Source organism: Toxoplasma gondii, chromosome XI (genome assembly GCF_000006565.2).
Source record: "Toxoplasma gondii ME49 chromosome XI, whole genome shotgun sequence".
In the NCBI taxonomy this organism is placed as follows: Eukaryota; Apicomplexa; class Conoidasida; order Eucoccidiorida; family Sarcocystidae; genus Toxoplasma; species Toxoplasma gondii.
The window spans coordinates 2,507,337-2,529,820 of NC_031479.1; the positions used below are offsets into that span (position 1 = coordinate 2,507,337).

Consider the following 22,484-nt stretch of genomic DNA (forward strand, 5'->3'; position numbering starts at 1 on the left):
CTCGAAATTCAGAGAGTTCGCATGCAGTGTTGAGTTTTCTCGGCTTCCTCATCGCCGTTTTTGCCCTCGTTTCCTCTCGAAAGAAACAAGAAGAAAGAGAGAGAAGAATGACTTCCCGCCACGCTGGCGCCTCGAGACACAGAGGCTTCACAGTCGGTGGGTGCGTCGCCTGGGGTCCTCAGATCAGTTTTTATCTGCTGTCGACAACTCAGCTCTTCACACACAGTCTCTCCCGTCTGTATCTGATGTGCAGATCTCCTGTTCTCCGTACGTGAATTAAGTTTTTTATTTTCCTGCTGCCTCCTTGTCTTGCGCTTCTTTCGACACCTGGCTCGCCTGACAAACCCCCATATCTTTTCAGGTTTTTTTTTTCTCTTCGACCGAAAGCCATGACTGCCTGCGCTCGCTTGACAGAGCCGGGAGAAAGGCCTCTTTGAAAGGGTGAGTCTCGAAACCTGGCATGCGAGAGAACGGTCTGGAAGAAACGAAGGTCATTCTCTTTGTTTCCTTGGTTCTCTCGTTTTCCGCCAAGACAGGGAGCGGCGCCGGGGACATGGAAGCGACGTAGCAGGCTTCAAAGAGCTCTCGAAAGCCATTTAATTTGGAAAAGACACTTCAGAATCAAGGCTTTTTTACTCTGCTACAGCAACACCGCTTTAGGAAAGACGTCTTCTCCCGTTGGCTGCTCACTCACGTGACGATTAGGTACCTTTCGGTGGAAAGGCTGCGTGCCTCTGCACAGTCCGAATTTTAGAGAACCTTAGAAAAGAAGATCAGAGAGCACCGGCGCATCACTAAGCGCAGTTGGAACGGAGTCCAGAGAAAGGTGTATCCAGTCTGGTAGAAGACAGCGATTCCTCTCTACTTAGAAGGAAGCGAAAGAACACGACAAAGAGAGTTCTATCCCTTTTCAAATGAAGGTCGACGAAGATGGCAGCGCAAGTCTGCGTATCACGGCTCGTCCAGTGCGACGCTAGGCGACAGTCGCTATCCATCTGTGTCCAAAAGCGTTTATCGAAAAGTGCATTTTACTAACTGCATTGTCTCTCTCGCTAGAAAGATGTGTACTGTTATTGAAAAACGAAAAAAAGAAGTCCACAGGGGAACAACAAGCTGCATAGCCACACGGGGGACTATCTTGAGCTCTACTTATTCGTCCAGGTTTCCTTTCACTCTCTCTTCTCCAAGAAAGCATATGAAAGCATATCGTTGTGTCCCCGTACGAGAGTCCTGATTCATCTAAATCTCCTTTTTCTTCTCTTTCTTCCCTTTTGCCTCTTTTGCCATTTCTTCATGGTTTCCGTGGGGTTGGCGCAAAGTCGAGAGCATGGCGTTGCCTGCGCGCCTGCAAGTCCTCTCCTTGCAGGACTTCTTTGCGAGAGAGTGAGTCTCCGCGCGTGTCTCTTGCCAGCGAAGAGACACCCAGGGGACGCTGCGTGCATGCGCGGCTTCACGGCCACAGACAGCTAAAACTCCGCCGCAGAAAGCAACGCATGTGGACACAACTGCAGAAAGCGTTTAACAACCATCACAAACAAGAGCCGAAAAGGCGCTCTGGCGAAAAAACATTGCCCACCAGTATTCGAAAAAGAGAAAAACGCTTTGTGTACATAACCTCGTCACAATACCAATGTCAAAATAATAAATGCACACAATATATCTCTCTACACATATATATATATGTATATATATATGTATATATATGTATATTTATATGGAAATGGTGACAAGGGGATCCGTTGAAGAGTTACGGTTGTGTGTAGAGGGATACATAGCAATCTTTTGGGGTCAACCGATAAGGTGTGACGGTTGATAGAATCGACAGAAAGCGAGAGATCAAGAAACGGGTGTAGACGTAAACTCAGCATGCAGAGAGGGGGGCACAGACGGAAACAAATACACTGGTGAAAAATCGATTTCGAGTTTTATCCTCTTGAAAGAAGGCGCCGGAAGAGAAGCTAAAAATGAAGCGTTCTCTTCTCTGGAACTTCTTGTTCATGCGTTCTCCGTTCCCTGTTTCCTTTCCGACGGAGACCTTGTCGTTCCTCTTCACTTTTTTCGCTTGCATTGCTGTCACGAACACGAGACCCCACGCATGCAACGAAGTTCAGTTCTGAAAAACAATGCTGCATTAGACGAAGGACAAACGCAACCTTTACGCTCCAGCATGTCAACAATCGAGTCACACTTGAAAGCCCTGTATGTGTGTACACTCGAATATACTCATATGGAGGCATATACAAATAGACACATACACTATATACGTAGATGTCTAGGAATGCATGCAGAGGGGCGTTTACGCAGAAACGCACGACTTCGAACGAGATCGACTTCTTTACTGCGTGATGCAGCACCAGACTGTTTTTGTTTCCGTTGCCTGGTTCGAACGAGGTGTCTATACACCTCTGGGGTGCGACTGCATGCGCGTCTTGTTTGCCGGAGAGTCGCGTGTGTCTGTTCGTGTCTCCTTTAGTCGTCGTCGTCGTCATCGTCGCTCGGGATCGAGCTTTCTGCACTTTCGTCCTCTTCGTCGTCTTCAGAATCAGAAATTTTATACTTCTTGGGAGCAGCAGCTGCCCGTCTCTGCGGCCGAGTAGAACATGGCGACGGGTCTGTGGCGATACTCGCGCGATCTGAGAGAGCAGAGCAAGGAAGAAAGAGAGGATCTTTCGCGGGGAAAGCGGACCTCACGATCGAGAAGCGGTCGAGAAAAGCGTATGGAACACGATAAAACCACGAAAAACTGACGTATCACACGGTTTACGCAAATGTAAGAATGCTTGTGAAGAACTTGCTGTCTGCTTTGCCCGAAGAAGAACGAGAAAAAAAACCGGCAAAGAACGAAAGACGGACACCCAGCCTCAGCCTGAATTTCTTCCCTGAGGGTACCGCATTCGGTGCGCGCAAAGTAGACACAGAGAACGGAGAAAACGACTTATAAAATGCTGAATGGGTCCCTCTCTGTAGGTGGCGGAGGAAGGGAACGCACACCCAAGAGAATCTTTCAGCATTCAACGTGGACGTCGAGTCTCTAAAAGAGAACGGAAATGACGCTGTTTCACAAATGGCTGAAGAGCGTCTGAACAAGTGCAAGATGTCCTGTCAAAAGAGTCATAGTGGAATTCACCCTTTGGTACACAGCCCGCGTGTATTCTGCGTGGTGCTGCAGCCACAGAAAGAAATAAAAATTCCATAAATAAAATAAAGAAAAGCACTGTGACACAACTGAACATGCGTTCTGGCGTTTATTGTCGCTCGAAAGAACCAACTTTAAAACTGTAGTCGGAAAATTCAAAAGAGCTTTTTCTCCGTCATACAACGCGCCATTTCTCCATCAGATCCATACCGAGACTGACGACCTCCTCGTCGCTGCTGGCTTTCTTCTTCTTCGGCGTCGTTTGCTTGACGGCCTTTTTCGCCTTCGTCGTGGGGGTCGACTCCAGCGAAGAATGCGCCTTTCTCTTCCTCGATGTCGTCTCGAGTTCCTCCTCGCTTTCGTCATCGGAAGAGAGAACAAGCGGTTTCCGTCTCCGCTGCCCGCTCTGGCTAGACACGCGACTTCTGCTCTCACTCTCGCCTCTGGAAGACGAGGAAGCAGAGACAGAAGAAGAGGAACAGGAGGAAGAGGAAGAAGTAGGTTTCTTTTTTGAGTTCGACTCTTCGTCAGAGAGGAGAAAGAGAGATGTCTCTGCGCGTGAGGCGTCCCTGAGGCATGTCAGTCACACGCGAAGAACACCGACGATGAGATAGACAAACGACGCTATGATAAGCTCATAAACTCCAAAGGTGATGCAGCCAAAACGACACTCAGACTTCGTGACATCTTCGTTTCCTTCGGCGTACCTCCTCTCCGCGCCTGTGCGCGCCTCCGACGCTCCTGCATCCTCGCGGCTTTTCTCGTCTTTCTCTGCGTCGCTCTTTTTTTCGACGGATTTGTTTGCGATCTTCGACCCAAAGATCTCCTCCAAAGTCATCTGCTTCTTCTGCGAGTAAGACGAACTCAACGCGCTGCCAGTGGCTCCCATCTTCAGCCTTTCCAGCAGGGAGAGCGGTCTGGCGATCGCCGGCGCAGGAGGAGGAATCTCGGGGCGATCTCCAGAGCTTTCTGCAGAGAAGAACAAGAGGTCGAAGTTCCACCACGCATGGAAGCGGAGACTTCAAAACGCTATTTAGAGAAGCATGCGCATCCGGTGCGAACACCTTGACATTTGTTTCTCCACATTCAGGTCTCCTTCTTTGTTTGTGTGCCTCTATATGCTTGGACCCATATCTCATTCGCATCCGTGTACATCTACGTGGACATGCGCATAAATGTATCTCTTTTTGGATACTCAGACCGCTAGACTTTTCAAGTGAACAGGGCGACGCGGCTGCATGCGTTTCTGTCAAAAAGAAGCTTTTGGACTGAAAAGGCCGCAAATGGTCGAGAGTGAACGCCATGGGAGGCTCCCGGGAGCGAGTCGCATGTTCCTCAGCCAGAGACAGAGGAAAAGAGACAGAGAGAGAGAGAGAGAGAGAGAGGGGAGGAAAGGCAGAGGAAGAGTCTCTGTTGTCGACGCTCCGGCGAGAGGCAACGCGTGCCTTCTCTTCTTCACACCTGCGTTTGCCTTTTCGTCCTTCTTCGCAGCAACGCTGACGTTCGGGGTCGTCTCTGCGTCTCCCTTCTTCGCGCCGTCCAGGTTTTTGCTGCTGGTACCCTGGAACAGTGAAGAAGAGCCTGCAGGGGCGGAGCGGCGATCGGTCGACGCCGGGGTGTTCGTACAGCTGGTCGCGCTTCCGCTGGCTGGCCGCCCGGTAGGAAGACTGACTGTCGTCTTCGCCTTCTTGGGAGGCGTATAGCTCTCTTCTTCTTCGTCGCTTTCTCCACTCGCGCCACTGTCGCTATCTTCCTCGGAAGACTCCGACGAGATGCTTTCCTCGCTAGACGAGGTCTGCGACGCGAGTGGGAAGGAAAGGAAAAGAAAAACAGTGACGAGAAAGAAGAGCGTCTCGCGAGGTTTCGTCGCTCTCTCGCATGTGATGTTGCATGTGTGTTCGACGGCCCCGCAAAGGACTTTCCAAACGCCTCTCTCGTTGCGCCTCCATGTGCTCTGCTCATCTCGCTTCTTCGAGTTCTGCTGTCCACTCTTCTTTCTTCTCCCTCGCTGTCTGTCTCACGACGGCCTCTCTCTCTCTCAGCAGTTGTGTCTTTCTCCTCCCGTGCAGGTCTCAGCAGCGTTATCGGTGTCTTTCCAGTTCTGAGTTGCTGACATATCCTTCTTCTTTCTGCTTCGAAGGGTCGTCCCTCTCTTGGATCCTTTCTTGAATTCTCTCCTCTCCGTCGCAGCGCGGCTCTCTCTGAGTTCTCACCTGCTTCTTCTTCTTCGCTGCCTGCTTTCCTTTCTGTGGAGCAGCTTTCCTCTGCTTCTGCTTCTGTGACAAGGCTTGTCCGGCGCGGGCGTTTTTCTGGAACTTGCGGCCTTCCTGCAGAAGCATCTCGTCGATTCCGTCCTGCAAAGAAAAATCCGACAAGATAACTTTGACGCCAACGTCCCCGACCCGCGGCTCGGTCTTCTCGGCAGGAGGGGAGGGTCGCCCAACCAGGCTTCCGCGAGAACGCGAACGAAAGCCGAGACTTGAAAAAAAAGAAAGAGCTCGAGTTGGCAGAGTCGGAGTGAAATGGAGTTTGACAGCTTTCGAGAGCAACAAACGAGGAACGACGCGGCCGTCTCGGGAGCGCGTTCTTCAAAGCAGTCCACTTTGCAGCTGGCTGAGTTACCTGTTTGTCGAGAGCGGCGACGAGGGCGTCGAGGTCGCGCTTCCAGAGAGTCTGCACCGACGTATGTCTGAGCTCTTCCAATTCCAGTTCCTTTTGGCGCATTTCTCCCCGCAAATCTTCCACCTGAAAACGCAGAAGCGACGCAGGCCGACCGTGGGGAAGACCGAGTCGCGCATGCAGCAGCCGCACACCCTTCACGCAACCCAGAATGTTCACCAGCACGGAGAGCCTGAATCCGAGATCTGTTTCCCCTTTCTCAGCCTGCAGATTCTGCAGAAAAAGACGCGAAAGTCCACGGAGAAAGTCCCAAAAGCGTGCGCGCGCATGCAAACAGACGGACAACCCACCTTCTCCAGAGTCAAACTCCACATCGGCATCCCCAGCAGATAGTCGTAGTGCTTCGCTGTGCAACCTGCAACGATTTCTTCTTCTTCCTCGCCTCCTTCCTGGAAAAGGGAGCTCGCAAAGAAGACCCACCGGAAGACATGCACAGCAGCCACAAAGCAAGGAAAACAACGGGCAGAGACACAAGACAGCAAGGCAGCTGAAACGCACCCCAGGAGTGAAAACGAGAGAAGGAAGAACGCGGCGGAACGAGGGAGAGAAAGAGAGAGAAACGCAGCAAGAAAGAGACACAGCGACAGTCGAGCAGGGGAGAGACGAACTTCCAGACGAACGCATGACATGTCACAGAAAAGAAACGAGAGAAACGGATAGCAAGGCAGAGAGACATGCAGGAAGAGAGAGACAGAACGCGAACGAGAGAAAGGAAACGAAAGTGAATCTTTACCGCCAGAGCTTCGTCGTCGACAGTCACGTCTCTTTTGAGAGCCGCCCGAATACCGGCATTCGCAGCGTCCTCGATTTCCTTCATCGGATCGTATCCCTGAAAGACGAAACCGATGACGCAGAGACCTCTCCAGATCGGTAAGAACACTAGCCTCACGCGGCGAAACGAGACGAACGTCTCCGAATCGCTGGCTCGGCATCGCTGCCGCTCATGCAAACTTCTCAGATTCGCACGAAGAAAACAGACAGCGAGGGAAAAAGAGAAGCAGCGAAAAGACGAAAACGATGAAACACAAAACGCATGTAGCGACACCAGCGAGCAAGACGCTTCGTGTACCTGAGAAAACAATTCCTCGATGAGAGCTTTCTTCCGCTTGTTGTTGATGATGAGTTCGCCGTTGACGACAGCGAGAATGAAGCGCAGACGGTTGCTAAGAATCCTCCGAGCTTTCTCCAACATCGCCAGACAGTACGCCTTTCTTCTCTGGAAACAAGAGAAAACCACAAAACGACACTCTGATTCTCGAAGCACACTCCCCCCATCTCTGTTTTCTCAATCCAACCACTGCAAAAAGTATACACAGTTCTATCTCTCTCGATACATAAGCATATTTTATTGGATGAACTCCACGAATAGTGCACATGCTCATGCAGGTGTGCATGAGCATGCGAAAGTATGGTTACGTACACAAGTACATAGACGTATACGCGTCTATGTACATATCTTCATCTGCGCATGATTCTCTCTCTCTACATATATATATATATATACATATATATATATATATACGCGAACCTACATATATATATATATATATATATATATATGCAGGGCCGAAACTGTGCTTACGTGGTAGAATTCGAGACGGATGGGAGCGAATTCTTTGATGATTTCCAGTTCGTTCGCATAGCGTTGCACTCTTCCATGGGGGTCGAAGAGAGTGAGATTCGTGATGCTGAGTGACGATTTGAGTTTGAAATATTTTTCGAGGCCTTCTCGCTCTGGTCTCTCCACGCGCTCTACAGAAAAGGAAAAAGCGACGGAAATCCCTCTCTCTGTGTTAATTGTCTCGGTCGCGTTCACCGTCGCTCTCTGAAGCTTCGGAAAGATCAAGACTGAGGTTTTTCCCTCGAGGTATTTTCTCACCTTCCCCAACTTTCACGGTGAAGTGGATTTCCTCATGGGAGCTGCAGTCTCGATAATCCGCAATCAAAGTGTCGCGCTTCTCCGCCGTCGGCAAGTTCTCTTCCAGCCATTCTTTGTAGTCCTGAGCAGAAAAGCGGCCTCGACGTTGCTTTCTGAAGCGTTCGACACCACGAGCATTTCCTCTCTCAAACTCACCCGCACAGATACAGGAACGCAGGAGAACAGATGGACCTGGAGAGGCCTTCCGTTTTTCACACAGATACGTTCACAGGTTTGTATATCCGCATGCATACGCACATGCATGTATATACGTAAAGATGCATGTGCAGTGATCTGCATGCATGTCAGCAAGGCACACAAGGTGCTGCGTGAGGAGCTGACGAAGGCGATACGCGGCATCTTTGAGATCGACTTGACTGCTCGCGCCATCAAGGTCCTGACGGCATCCCCAGCACCGCATCTGCACTGGCCTTCCTTCCGTTGAGCCCCCGGACGAGCCGCGCCTTGATGTCTTGCCTCACCTGCGTCCACCGTTTGATGGGGAGTTCTGTGATTTCGTAAGTGTCTTCACCACACCTGCGTACGAGGCCAATCGTCTCGAATCCTGTTCCCGCGGCGTTCTCTTCGATCCTGCCTCGGAAGCCCCGGTACCAGGGAGTCATTCTCTGCATCTCCTCGCCGTCAATATACCTGAACGGAAATCCGAACGCAAAGTGTATATCCACGTCGCGAGAGCATCTTTCCTTGAAATCCAGCTGCACGCAGTTCTCTTTCTTTTCCTGCGATTCTCAGCCACCCCTGGGGCTGCCGACACAACCGTCTGGAAGCTTTTGACGAACTGGAAAACGCGGTGAACAGCGGGGGACGAAGACACCGAGTCGGTTTGACGCGTCTCCCCCCGAAGCCTGAGGCGAGCCATGAAAGCGGCTGTCTTTCTCGAGATCTTGAGGTCTTCCCCTCGCAGCAAAGGCATGGCCTCGATACGTCGCAGTCTTGTTTTCCGTGGTTCTTGACCGATCGCGTTCTTCCTCTTTCTTCAGCGACCCTCGCGTCCCCGCATGTTCGCCTCTCATGCCCCCTTCTCGCGCGTACCTTCTCAGGTTCTCGATCACGTCTCTCGGATTGTAATTCGGCACAAAGGACGACCAGCCAGTTCCAATTCCTTCGCTCCCGTTGATGAGGACGGTGGGGATGACTGGCACATACATCTTCGGTTCGATCCGCTGCCCCTCTTCATACTCGTACTCGAGCTGAAAAAAAAGCAGCACCGCACAGAGGACTGTCCCTGAAACGCAGCCTCGCGTTCGCGCCAATCCCAGAGCGACTGCCGACTCACAAAAATATGGTATTCACCGCGGCACAGGGCGGCGACGGCAACATACCGCCGGCCTTCAATACACAGAGTCGTCCACGGAGTCGGAGCCTGCGGACTTTTTGCACCCTGTGCCATCACAGCGTTCGCAGTTCGCTCCCGTTCGGACAGCACTCAACCGGACGAGCGCGCATTCTCTCCGAAGAAAGAGAGCAGCAGAAACCATCAGGAAAACGCAGCCAACAGAGGGGAACACTCGCGCGGTTCGACATCCTGCCGAGTCCTGTCCTCCACGCATGGTTTTCTGGGGGAGTGCCAGTGCCTGTTGATCACTCTCTTCGTTCACACTCGCTTTCCAGACTCCCCGTACGCATCTTGCGTTTCCCCTCGCTTTCGACATCTCTCGCAAGAGAAAGGGCAGAAGGCGACAAAGTTAGGACGCCTGCTCGACCTGCTCCTTGTGCTTTCACTTGAAGACGCAGGAGCTGCCAGTGTGGCGGCGAACATTTTTTCTTTTTTCTCCAAGAAGGTTGCGAGTAAATGTCTGCTCCAGACGCCCGCCAGAACCGTCTCGTGTTCTCCCCCCGCTGCGTCTTTCCGAATCCTCTCGGCTTTTTCAAACGCGTTCTCAGCGAAATGCCTCACGATGGGATCGTCGGCTTCGTGGAACACCAAGCGCGTGTAGAAGGCGAGGCGAGTGAAAATGTAACGCGCAGCAGAAGCATCTTTTCCACCTTCTTTCCTCGAGCCGAACTGACCTGAAAACGGACACAAAAGCAAGAGGTTGGAAAAGAGACGTTGAAGGCAAAGGGATCGCCGTCCAGCGACAGAAAAAATGAGAAGAGCGAGACAAGAGGAACTGGCAGAAGAAACGACTGGAGGACGGTAAGCGAGAAAAAAGAGACGAAGCAAGAGAGGGCAAAGACAGGAGCAGATCGAGAAGAACGATTGAAGAAAAGAACGAGGCTAAGGAAATCCTAAACTGTGCCCTCTTTTCTTACCAACAGGTTCCAAGAAATTGAGGTTGTTGCTGCCGACGAAGCGTTGTGCCATCGTCACAATGGTCTGTTGAAGACTCGCTTCTCCGTGGTGGTACGCGCTGACTTCTGAGACATACCCTGCGAGCTGAGCAACCTTAAGTTCGTGTTTCATGTTCTTCTTAATGCACGCAAACAGAACTTTTCGCTGGCCAGGCTTCCAGCCGTCCACCTGCGAAGAAGGCACAAGACCGGAACTCCACGTCGACGCTCAACGGACGGGGAAAGAACTCGTTCTCTTTCGTTCTTGGCGTACGATTCGAAGCCGCACAGGCGACAGTTGGGGGCCTTCGCCTTTGTTGCCACCGTCTCTCTGCCTTGTTTGAGTCTCTCTCACCCTTTCTTCCTTCTCCCTTCGCTTCCAGTTTCTTTCTCGTTTTCTTTCGCTCTCGCTGACCCTCATACAGAGTGGCTGTACGCGGGTCGAGGAGACAGTGGCAATTTGAAAAAAGGATTTTCTTTCGGACTGTGCAGACTCGCACCCCCGTGCATGCAACTCGAATTTGAATTCTTCTCTCTCGGAGAAACAAAGGAACGAACCCCGTCTGACGCGCCGTCATCTATACAATCTTCCATATATATATATATATACATGCATATACATATATATATATATATATATATATATATGGATATGTATTTTCTGTATGTATATATAGGTAAATATGTATGTGTTGTGTGTGCATATCTGCGCATGTGGAGGAAGAGAGGTTGACGCGAAGGCGGCACAGAGGCCTACCTCTGTTCGATGGACGGGATGCGTTTTCGGCTCAGTTGAGACTCACCAGTTGAGGAATGGAGCGTTCTGTGTCGTATCGGGAGAAGAGAATCAACTCTTTGTTGACGAAGTCTGAGTAAGACAAGCTGCTGGCATTGTGGTCGACGAATGTGCCTTCTTGGTAGCTCTGCAGCCACCGCTTCCGGTCTTCGGCTCGTTTCTTGTTGAACGCCATGTCAATCAGTTCTCCATCGTGTTGCCCTGAAAACGGAGAACCAAAACAGTGCAGAGTAAAGAGGGAGAAAAGAGGAAACGGAAGAAAAAAGGGACAGAGAAGGAGAGGAGCAAAATGGAGTGTTCAGGTCCATACGAAACTTGGCCAAGAACCACCGGAAGGCTCACCTCGTCTCAGCTGCGTCTCTCTCGCGATCGACAAAAAAGATCGGCGCTCTGCCTGTCCCCAGGCTGCGAAGTAAAACTGCGCCTTTGTGTCACGGCTGCCTAAGAACTTCAAGTCAACCATGTTTTCTGTTCTCTCTTTGAACTTAAAGAACGGTACGTTGCATATGAGATAAAGCAGCCGCGAACACAGACGAGGGAAAACGCGGTGAAGATGTGGAGACAACCTGCGGATCGAACATGCGGAGAAAAAAAGTTACCTGACCAGACAAAGTCGATCTGGTGCTTGTCGAGGTCGTTGAAATACTCCTTGAATTCGCGATCCGTCGAAGTTCCGAGACCCTAGAAATCGAGACAAAATACCGAGATGTTCCAGTGTCGGAGCCTAACTGAGAGGTAACGCGTCAAGACTCGCGGTGGCAGGCACAGGAAAAGAGAAGCGAAAGAGCACAATCAGTGAAGGCGACCTGGAGGCGAAGACACAGAATCCGAGGAGAGAGGGATGCAGAAAGGGAGACAGAGACATTGAAAGACAGAACGAGCGCGACAGCAAGTAACAAGCGATAACGCGAGATCGAAATCGACGCCAAGACGGAGTGAAATAACAGAACGAGGACGGCGGGAGATCGCGGAGTGAACGCCGTTCGGGAGGCTTCCTCCACGCCGTCCTGCCTTGATCTTCTTCCTGTCTTTCCACAACGAGGAAAAGGACAAGCTCTCAGCTCCCGACACCCGAGTAGGCGGACTGAGAATTGCAAGCGGTCCGCAAGTAGACGGAAAACCGAAGAATGTGGATCGCCTTGAACGCATGCAGCCTCAGCGCTGAAGTCGAAATCGCCGAACGAAAAACACGATCCTGCCAAAAAAAAGAACCAGTGCTCCCAAGAAGACGTATCCAGCAAATCATTGGATAGCCGAAGACTTCTAGAGGACATGCATTACCTTGTAGTACTTGATTTTCCACCCTGTTGTGTTGCAGGAGCGCTTCCACTGCTCATACTCCGGGATGGTGTAGAAGGCCTTCTCGACATTGTTCTTGGAGACCTACGGCGCGAAAAAGAAGGGTTCGGAGAGGAAAGCGCGAAAATCAAAGCACGCAACATACTCACCAGCGGCGAGACAGAACCGCCCTGAGAAGCGGCACAAGAAACAGAGAAGAAGAGAAGGAAAAGGACGCGAAGGAGGGAAAGCAGCAAAGAACAAAGTCGGCTCACATCTAGAGCTACTCCGCAGAGCGCCCGGAGCAAGAGAAGACGAAGAGAAAGAGAACAGAGAAACGGTTTCCCCAGAAGAGAGCAGGAGACCGTCTTGACTCGAGCGGTGCACCACGGTTCTATGTGTTCACTTCTTTGGGAGAAAACATCGGAGATACTAGGCAATTCAGCGCCTGTCTTCGACCGCTGAAGACCAGGATGTACACAGATCTGTGAAGTTCGTCTCTCACTTTGACGATGGGAGTCGAGAAGGCCTTGAGGAAGCCCCGACACTTGAGCAGCTGAGGCCAGTAGTGATGCATCATGTTGATGAGCAAGCCTTTGATATGTGATCCATCGTGATCCTGAAAAATACACACACAGGCCTTTCACTTGTCGCCTCCTCCTTCTCGCACTTTTTAAGAATGCGTTCCCCCTTCTCTCTTCTCTGTCTCTTCCAGGTTTCTTCGTCTCTTCATCCCACCTGCCTTTGTCTCCCTACTTCTAGTTCATGTGCGTCTCTGTGCTGTCTCGCCTTACATACTTTTATCCTAGTCTCTCCCCTGCTCCTCGGTTTCTGCTTTCCCGCATGCGTTGGCTGGTCCTCTCTGCTTTCGCTTTCTGTGCGGTGCCCCTCTGCTTCCGCTTGGAGCCTTCCGCTTCTCTTTCTCCAGGAGTTCCCGCTTGCCTGATCGGTCATGATCATCACAGAGCCGTAGCGTAGTCCGCGGGTGTCCTCCGTTCTGTCGTTCACTTGAAGTCCGACAATCTTCAAGATATTCTGGATTTCTTTGTTCTCCGTCAACTGCTTGAAAGACGCATCTCGCACGTTCAACAGTTTGCCCTGAAGACGGCCAGAGTCGCAGGAAGCGTCACAAGCAACCTCGACTGGTGTGTATTCAACTCGGACGTTTAATCTCCTCACACCTGTCAACATACGCCCGACTTCCTTTCCGTGTCTAGCGAGATATGTCCGTACGCGCGACGTTTGCCCTCTGCAAAAAGACGCTTTTCCACGCAACATCGTCGATGCAACGCCGCATGCAGAGACGCCTCGCCTCGTCTCCGCAATGGCACCGCTCCACCCGCGAATGAACGAGGAGATCCGGTCATAAGTACGTCGAAATCTCGACGGCGCGACAGATACAGACATAGAAGTAGCCATCTGTGAAGACTTGTGCGAGGATGAATGACGTCACACTGCATTCCTGTCTACAGAGAGATACGAACTTGGATGTCGACGCGCGTCCACATGGCCTGGCGACATCACGGACCTTGGTGCGAGAGCGCAGAAGAACACAAAACAGCGAACCTCCACTCTGAGACTCGACCTTGAACCGGATCCGGCGACAGCAACAGCCACAAAGTTTTTCCACAAACAGGCAGACAGATCTGCCCCGAGTGTCTGCGGCGGGAGGCTCCACGCAGTCTAGCGCCCTCCCTCTCCCCCAACGACTTCGCTTTGTCTCTCCACCCTGAAAGCCTCGACGAACTTTACCCTGAGTGGGAAGACTCCGTAGCGGTCTCTGCCAACAACAGAAAGTCCAGCCAGACAAGACGTTTTCGCGCTGTCTCCTTCAGTGAGAATCAGCGTGCAATCTTGCGAGTGTCGACCTCCGGCGTCGTTTGCATCTTCCAATTTGGGGATTCCCGCGAGGCGCTCTCGGCCCTTTGTCTTGCCGACCTTCATCTGTTTCCTCAGCTCCACCTGAAGATGAGAGAAGCGCGAGACTCGCGAACTCCACAGTGTCTCCTGTCTCATTCGTTGTCTTCACAAGCGCATGTTTGTGCGGTCTGCCGGAACGTCAAAAGCGTCTCGCACAGGTGGGATTGGACGAAGACCTTCGGCAGAGTTTGTTCGACTCTTCGCTGTCCGCAGAGAGACTCTGCTTCAGGCTTCAGACCCAACATGTGCCGAAGGCCGTACGGCTCGCACATCACGGATTTACTGACAAAGACGAGAAGGCGAAACACCGGACGGTCCACGGACAGAGCTCCGAGCCGCCAGCAGTCGAGAAGGGACAGCGAGAAAGCGCGAACAGACTGAAGACGAAGAAAAGAAAAAAAACGACGAAAAAAGCAGAAGAGCGAGACACAGCAGAGAGACAGAGAGAGAGAGCACCAGCAGTACTACAAACAGTCCGAGGAAGCAAAGAGAAGACAAGAAGAAACAGTTGCGGACTCATCTTGACTCCACATCTCACTCCCCTGTCGGGAATCTGAAAACAGGTGGAAACTGAGAGTCGAAGCTCCAGGTGTATCATCTCTTATTTTGGAAGCGAAGGAGCGATCCTCGAAAAAGCCTGCCGGCGCGTCGTGCGTCTCTCCAACTGTTCTTAGAGAGACGCAGATGTTTTCATCCCAGACTTTGTTCGTTCATTCGTTCGTTCTTGGCGTCTCAGACACAGAGGGGACCTTCACACGCGTCCGTGGGGAAGAGCGACAGCGCGCGAGACTGCAGCGGCCTGTCGCTTCCTTACTTGTTGTTTGGTCTGAGCCCACAGAACGACATTCTCCACGATCGAAGACTTCACAACTTGTCCAATGGTCTTGTCGGCGAGAGTGCACTTGCTTCCGAACTTGGCAGGCTTCGTCGTCAGCGTCTCCTTCGTTTGCGAGTCGAACGCAGGATTCACGATCAGACAGGAGACGAAAATCCACAGGTGCTGCCTGCGAAGAAACGAGTCACAGCGAGAGCGCTTCTGCTGGCTTCAGTCCCGACAAACTCCAGTTCTGCTTAAACTGAGGCGTCCAGGAGGTACACACAAGGACGAACTGGACAGGGTGTGACGAGGCTCCGACGCAAACTTGGTGCATCGCCGCCAAAAGAGCTTCACTGGCGACGCAAATCCGAGACGCAGTTGAGTTACGCAGCGAGCGCGACTCGCAGTTAAGGAAGTGGAAGGAAGCAAGGCGAGACCGGGACATATCCACACTTTGGAAAAGCCGAGGAGACGGAGACAGCAGACAGGTGCTTGCACCGCGAAAGTCGTTTCTCCACAGTCACGTTCGGTCCTCGCGGAGAGAGGAGCCGTCGACCGAGGAAACTTGGCGGCCCGAGGAGAACGTCGCAGAACGTCGCATGAAACCAAGGCGGGAGAAAGACCCGTTTTGGGTCGCGGACGCAATACGGAGGAAACGAACCACAGCTGACAAAGAAAAGGTTTGCGAAGACAGAGAGAGAGAGCTGGAGACGGGAGCACACCCAGAGAGAGGAGAGGCCTTTTCTCGGAGACGCCAGGGCGTCGATCCAGAGCAAAAACAGCTCGCGCGAAGCAAAGACGTGGAGAAGACGCGGGGGGATCGAGAGAGCAGAACGCAGCTCAGAAGCAACAGACGCGCTGGATACACAGTGGGACGAGGAACCTCTCTGCTGGCTTGTGAGGAGCGGCGTACTTGACATGAGCAGCTTTGATTTCCATTCCGCCTTTGTTTTTAGTGTTCGCCTTCTTCACAATCGCCGCAAGCAAAGGTTCGATGACATGCGAGACATGGGTCCCTCCCTTTGTTGTGCAGATGCTGTTGACGAAAGAGACTTGTTGAAATTGTCCGCCGTCTGCAAAGACAGAGAGAAGAAGAGAAGTCGGTCGCAGCCAGCCCTTGGTTCTCTTGAGAGCAGACCTGCTTGCTGGATACTGCTCTGGAAATCGCTTCACAGGCATGCACGCAAGGCCGACGCCCGCGTCCAGCCTTAAACAAGACGAAGAAAACAAGGAGAAAGAAACGAAGACACAGGCCCACTCGAAAACTCGCAAATGTCCTGTGTTCTCGCTGTGTTCTTCCCTGAAGTCTCAGACGGAACAGCAGCCAGAAATGTGCACACACCACCTTCATTTTGCTCGCACTCGGTTCGCCTGCGTCAACCGGAATTTTTGTCTCTGATGAGACAACAACGAAGCCAGCAGACAGTCTTTCTGCTGTAGAAACCGGCGTCCCACTGACGCATCCTCGAGCTGCATCGGCGTCTCCATGGAGGCGCACTACTCCCTGTTCATGGATCAAGATGACTGAGAAAGGCCTACATCCCTATGCGCGTCTAAATGCATTCTTCGCCATAGGGGTGCTCGACGCGAACGTTCCGGCTCCTCCTGCCAAACTCTCCCTCGGTTTTCTTTTTCGTTGCCACACACCTGTCGAGGAAATGACGACTTCCCACCTCCACTGCTTGTCGTGGATCTTGATGACTTTCTTTTCCACGCCGTTTGCGACATCTTCCTCGTCTTCGAGCTCTCCCTTCTTTCCGTTCTTCTTGGCGGCCTTCTTTCGCTTCGGTCCCTCGTCCCAGTCGTCGTCTGATTCGTCGAACTCCTCTTTCTCCTTGCTCGGCTTCTCGCTCTTCCGCCCACCCAGATACAAGTCCACGTACTGGCTGAAGGAGTTGATGTCGATTCGCGTTCCGTTCAGAAAAACTTTCACCCCCGACGTCCCTGCCAAGTCGTACGCGCGCTTTCTCAGCAGACTCAGCGAGTCGTCGTCGAATCTAACAAAAGCAATGGAAAGTCACCTACATCCCGCTTTGCTTCTCAAGCTCATGGGGAAAGTCACGGACAGAGCACGCAGCTCTTGCGAAAACAGGTGCATTCAGGCGTCCAACATACACATCCAGATCATCGATACTTCCACCCTCAAAAACATCCTGATTCAAGTCTGCTTCCCCAAAGACATACATACAAAAATACACACATGCACACAAAAATACCTACATATCTACATATACATGCATACATATATATACATATATATTTATATATATATATATATATATGTATGCGTGTGAAGATTGCAGTTCTCCAGAAGATGTAGGTATTTGGGACGATTACCTCTGCAAGTCCTCAAAGAGGAAAAAAGAGACTCCTCACACCTATGGAGATATTTCACTACCGCATGCATGGATGCAGAATACACGCGTGCTTATCTATATCCATATTTATTTATTTATCTATCTATCTATTTATCTATTTATTTATTTATCTATATAGTATATAATATCGGAATCAAGCCTGCATGTGTTGAGGTAGGAATCATGGCCACATACATATAAACAGATAGGTGTATACATATGTAGAAAGTATGCATCTATATATCTATGTTGTGCATGTATAAATAAATAAATAAATATATATATATATATATATATAAATATATATTTATATGAATGTTTGTAGATGAGTGAGTGCGTGGGTGGAAGGGTGTGTCTTGTGATGTGAATATATTTGAAGTTGGCTCTGGCGAACGTGGAGAGAGATGTGTGAAAGCCTTACTTTTTTTTGAAATCATTCTGAAAGACCAATTTTGTGGTGGCAGTTTAATACGTGAGATTACGTTTTTTCATGAAATAAAAGTGTGTATCGCTTTCTACTTTTTCTTCAGAAAAGCAGGTATTTTTTAGTGAGCAATATATCTCCAGAACATTTAAGTTTAATAATGAGTATGAAAAATGGAAGGGACTCACCCGGTCATGCCGAATTTTGCGAAGTCGGGAATGAACGAAATCTTCACGTAGTCCGTGCCATTGTAGGAGGAGATTTCTGATTCGCTCTTCTGTTCCATGTTTTTCGTCCAGGTCATCTTGAACTTCCTGCACACCGAAACATTCGACGTTCCCCGCAGGACAGACTCAGCTCGCCTGACCCCGCGGCGAACCTCAGGGTAAAAACCAAGACGGAACGGAACTTGCGCTCAAATTTAAGTAGCTGCTCCTACGCATTTCCATTCATACATATAGAGAGAGAAAGAGAGATGCATGCCGTCTCCATTCTTAACAGGTGTGTTTGCCTGCTGGGGGTAGTACGAGTTTATTTTGAGGAATGCAGTGCAGTGCACCACGCGCGCCATCTTTACGCGAAGAGGAAGCCAGTCTGCATGCAGCATGCGACGTTGATGAGAACGTCCTCAGTAGATATCGCTATCCACATGCGTCCACCTACATGTTCACATATACAGATACATATAGAGAGATCTACAGAGAGAGATACATATATATACATATATATATATATATATGTATATATGTATATATGTATATGCCAGTTTGTCTCTTTATGGCAGGGATGGAGATGAAGCTGTTTCGCCAGATGAAAGCGAGATGTGAAGTTCGTTTTTTCCTCGCAGATGCACGCATGTCTTTCAGAGGTCGGCTTCCCCTGTCTTTTGGCCTACTTTTTCCGCTCGCCGTCTGCGCATTCCACAGTAAATTCGCGACTGAAAATGTTCGTTAACTTCGCGCCGTATCCGTTGCGACCGCCGGTGACTCGACACTCGCTGTCGTCGTAGTTGTCACTCGTCAGCAGTTGCCCGAAAATCATTTCCGGTACGTACACCTTGTGTTCCTGGTGGATCGCGACGGGAATGCCTGAAACATGCGCGCGCATGCAGACCGGGAAACGCATGCATCAAAGCAACCGCGTCGTCTCTGTCCGAGAGCGAAAGAGGACAGACGAGGAGGACCGGACAGAAAGAGCGAGAGACAAAGGGAGAGAGAGAGAAACAGAAGTACAGAGGAAAACAGAGGTCGAGCCGGACGGAGACGCAGAGGAAAAGAGAAAGAAGGAAACGCGAGAACGAAAGAAAAAGCAGAGAGAGCAGGATGGGAAGAAGAGGAGAACAGAAGTTGCAGGAAATGGAATGCAACAGGCTGACATGTTGGTGAAGGTGATGGTGTACAGTCCCCCCATCGTAATCGTCAACCGTCGATGGCCAGCGGATCACAGGCACACAGAGAGTACTCGAAAAAAACGAAAAAGAGATTCTTCACCAGAACCGACGGTTTTGTGATTCCTCTGTCGTATCCCTTCACCTTGTTTCGTGTGTGCTCAGCTAACCTCTTTTTCTTCGCGCTTGCCTTCAGATCGAGACGGAGGTTTTCTCCAGCTTTCTCGTTTTCTCTCTCTCTTTCTCTTTGCGCCCACTCGGCGACGCGCTTTCTCACCTTCACCGTCATTCCAAATCGTGATGCGACCCGATGCTTTGTTGATGTCGATTTTGATTGCCGACATGCGCCGTGCGCCTGGCTTCAGCGGCTTTCCTTTCTGCTCTTCGCCTTCGCGAGCCTTCACGTCCGCAGCGTTTACGAGGATTTCATCTGAAGGAAACCAGTTCGCGAAGAAAGGCCAGCAACATGGACAGCGAACGCGAGAGAGGCGAGTGCCTCTTTTCGAGAGTGAAAGGCTACAGAGTGCGAAACGAAGAGGCGCGTGAGGAAGAGTGGAGGGGCGACGCTCGGAGAGCGGACATGCCCCCGAAGGAAGCGACGTCTGAGACAACGGAGGAGAGATCGCGACACTGAAGGCAGAACGCCATGAACGCGACAGACGAGTTCTCGGGCCCTTCTGTGCAGACAAAGCATGCACTCCTGGCGCAGCCTTCGCCGCGCATGTGCGAGTCCTGCTGCAGCGAGACCTGCGTAGTAGAAGGGTGTGTGGGATTTCACAGAAGCCACGATGGCCTCAGACAGGCTTTTATGGGCGAGTGAGAAGTCGCAAGCGGCACTCGCGTAGACGCAGATGTGCAGGAGAGAGACAGGAGAGTCGAAGCCGCGTCAGCGTTTGACGAATGACGGTGTTTTCTCAGGAGGCTGAAAAAACGCGCGACTCCGATGACAGAAAATGGATTCTGCACAGACGCACCGACGATCTTGTAGAGACCAGGGACGTAGTTGATGGTCTTGTAGACCATCGTTTCTTGTCCTTCTTCCATCACCCATAACGCCTGAGTATGAACCTCCGTACTGCCAATGTATGTGTCAGGTCTCAGAAGAATGTGCTCCAGCTGCGACTTCTTCTGATATCGCTGTGGCAAACAGAGCAACGCGCAGGGGACAAAAAAAAACGCAAAGCGTTGCAAACTCAGAGCGAGACGCCGCCCAGGAGATCCTCTGAAGCACAGTCGCAAGAGAAGTCGAAGACCATGCGTCTTTGACGAAGTCGTACACCGGCCTACCTGTTCAATCGTTTTCGGCTTCCCTCCTCCGCTCTTCTTGCCCTTCTCCGGTCGCGAATGAGCAGGAGAGAGTGAGGGGGAGGAGTTCTGGAACTCCTCGTCTTCTGAAGAAGACATAGTGCCGGCGTTAGGTTCGGTGTGACCTGGAGAACGCCCACGACATCTAGACCATGGCCGGCGGAGGAGGCGCCAGCTCGGCTTCCTTGTTTTCGAACAGGGGAACGTCGAGAGAGAATCGCTTTCCGCCGCCTTGTGACGCTTCGCTGGTTTTACTCCGGAGCAGGAAGAACTGACGATCACGGAAACGCTCGTTTCCCTGCACCCCCCCGTGCATGTCGACGGAACCGATGAGACCAGAGTCTTCAGCGATCCCAAACTCGGAACGAAGGTTCTGCAAGCCCTCTTGTTTGAGCTGCAGTTCTCCGTCGAAAGGAGGATTGGAAGAAGAAAGCCAGACGAACAGACGAAAACTGCGACACAAGACGGTTCAGCAAACGCACAGTGGCGGAGTCTTGTTTTCTCTACATGGCAACCAGTCGCTTGTCGGGCAGTGTGCACGACCGGGGCGGGGCAGACTCTACATTCCGCCCCCCGAAAAACTCAGGTGGTGAATTTCAAGACCGAAACTCCCAACTGGAAACTCGACAACAAAGTCCATGAAGAACGTCAAGAGTACGGGTGCGAAAAAACTTCGGAACAGAAGAACGCAGGAAATCCGGTCTCGATGACACACCCGCGGCACTAGTGAATGGAGTATTTACACGTTGTAAGACAGTGCACACAACGAGTAGCGACATTCACAGCGCCGTCAGGCGTAGTGGAAATAGTGTATTTAGAACACAACGGATAAGGGAACGGGAGCGAAACGCCTCGTTTCAGAAACTGGCGTGAAGACACGGACGGTTGGATAGCGGACCGGACGACCGAGCACGAGTTTTCGGGAGAGCTGTGAAAATGAGGCTGTGAGGACCCGTGTGATGTCGAGCTCCGTAATGGTTCAAGACTCGAGAGAGCGAAACAGGTAGTACATTTGTTCGAAACTCCGACGGCTGCGCTTTGCGGGGGTTGCTCAACCGCTCTTGCACAGGACCAGTGACTACGTGACCGCAGCCGCCCCCCTTGCGATTTGCCGCCGTTACTGCAATCTAGAGCCTGAAGACTTTGTTCTTTATGGAACTCAGGCACAAACCGTGGTGAAACACCATGTAAGAGGAAGAGGAATCTCGAGAAGTGCGCAGTTTTTGCCCGTCTTGAGGCTGTTCAGCTTCACGACGGAGAATTCCGATTCTGCATGCAGTTTTCTGGTACCCAGCGGGGGGGGGGGGGTAAAAGCCACGAAGACCATAAAAATGTCTATGAAGACAGCGTGTCTCGACGGTTGGGTGCCCGAGAGCTAAGTAAATCATGAAGACGGCGATTTTTTCGATTTTCAGTTCCTTTTCTGCTCTCTCTCCTCTGCTGCAAAACGCTAGCACACAGATGGCGGCACCCATCCTGCGATTCACTCTCTGCGGTTCAAGCGATCAAGCCATTCCTTCCCTGATGCTCCTTTTATCGGCGCCGGATAACCTCACCTGAACGATCAAAGAGAGTCGGCTCTCAGCCACTGTCGGCACAGCATACAGTTCGCAACATAATGCTGAGGAAAAGTGTCGGAAGGTTGCGGGGACTTCGGTGTGTCACGTCTGTGCGAATTTGAGGAATTCGCACATGGATCGATGGAAGATGTCATGGAGCCGCGGGACAATTTCGGCTTTGACCAAGCAGCGAAGTGGAGGCTTCTGAGCAAAACGAAAGCCATCCGGGACAGTTTGGGTTGCCCGCGAGTAAGGCCTTGGTAGTAGCAAATGCGTGGTACTCTTGAGCAGGAACCGGAGGCTCGCACTTGAATAGAGATCACGAATCCGTAAAAAATACGGGGCTAGTTAGACACAGCACCTGAAAAGTGGAATTCCCTTGCCAACGCAGCTGCAGATGTGACTCTGGCTGTAGTATGCGCCTTGCCAGTGACTACTTCGCGATTCGCTGGATGAGCGCGTTATGGAGTCCTCTGCGTGACTCAGCCGCACCCCCTCTCGGTATTCGTGGTGATTGGCATTGCTAGTAAAAGGAGAAAGCCGCATCAATCTGCTTCTCCCATGAATTTGCTACCTCCGACTTACGTCATCCCTAGAGCGACTGCTCGGCAAGTGG

General features: G+C 51.4%; 1 protein-coding gene across 1 annotated transcript; it reads right to left on the minus strand.

Annotated features, from left to right (window-relative positions):
- Positions 1-1,723: 1,723 nt before the first annotated feature.
- TGME49_312230 (DNA topoisomerase 2, putative) lies at positions 1,724-21,532 on the minus strand. The gene is made up of 29 exons (XM_018782702.1): positions 20,292-21,532; positions 19,979-20,141; positions 19,282-19,434; positions 18,513-18,705; positions 17,806-17,931; positions 16,484-16,833; positions 15,750-15,909; positions 14,834-15,023; positions 13,852-14,061; positions 13,042-13,197; positions 12,605-12,718; positions 12,103-12,204; positions 11,421-11,502; positions 10,829-11,022; positions 10,008-10,215; positions 9,652-9,764; positions 8,787-8,944; positions 8,216-8,384; positions 7,695-7,815; positions 7,398-7,567; positions 6,885-7,031; positions 6,549-6,644; positions 6,106-6,204; positions 5,759-5,881; positions 5,350-5,490; positions 4,598-4,931; positions 3,844-4,105; positions 3,347-3,705; positions 1,724-2,633 (listed from the first exon to the last, which is right to left on the minus strand). Exons 1-29 carry the CDS (start codon positions 20,406-20,408, stop codon positions 2,470-2,472), a joined length of 4,974 nt encoding a protein of 1,657 aa, XP_018635491.1. The 5' UTR covers positions 20,409-21,532; the 3' UTR covers positions 1,724-2,469.
- Positions 21,533-22,484: the final 952 nt, after the last annotated feature.

Excerpts from the sequence above, each read along its gene's own strand:
- TGME49_312230 (XM_018782702.1), bottom strand. The coding sequence starts at position 20,408 with ATGTCTTCTTCAGAAGACGAGGAGTTCCAGAACTCCTCCCCCTCACTC. Across the intron at positions 11,503-12,102 it reads GGAAAATCAAGTACTACAAG|GGTCTCGGAACTTCGACGGA; the intron begins GTAATGCATGTC and ends CTCGATTTCTAG. Across the intron at positions 2,634-3,346 it reads CGAGGAGGTCGTCAGTCTCG|ATCGCGCGAGTATCGCCACA; the intron begins GTATGGATCTGA and ends CTGCTCTCTCAG.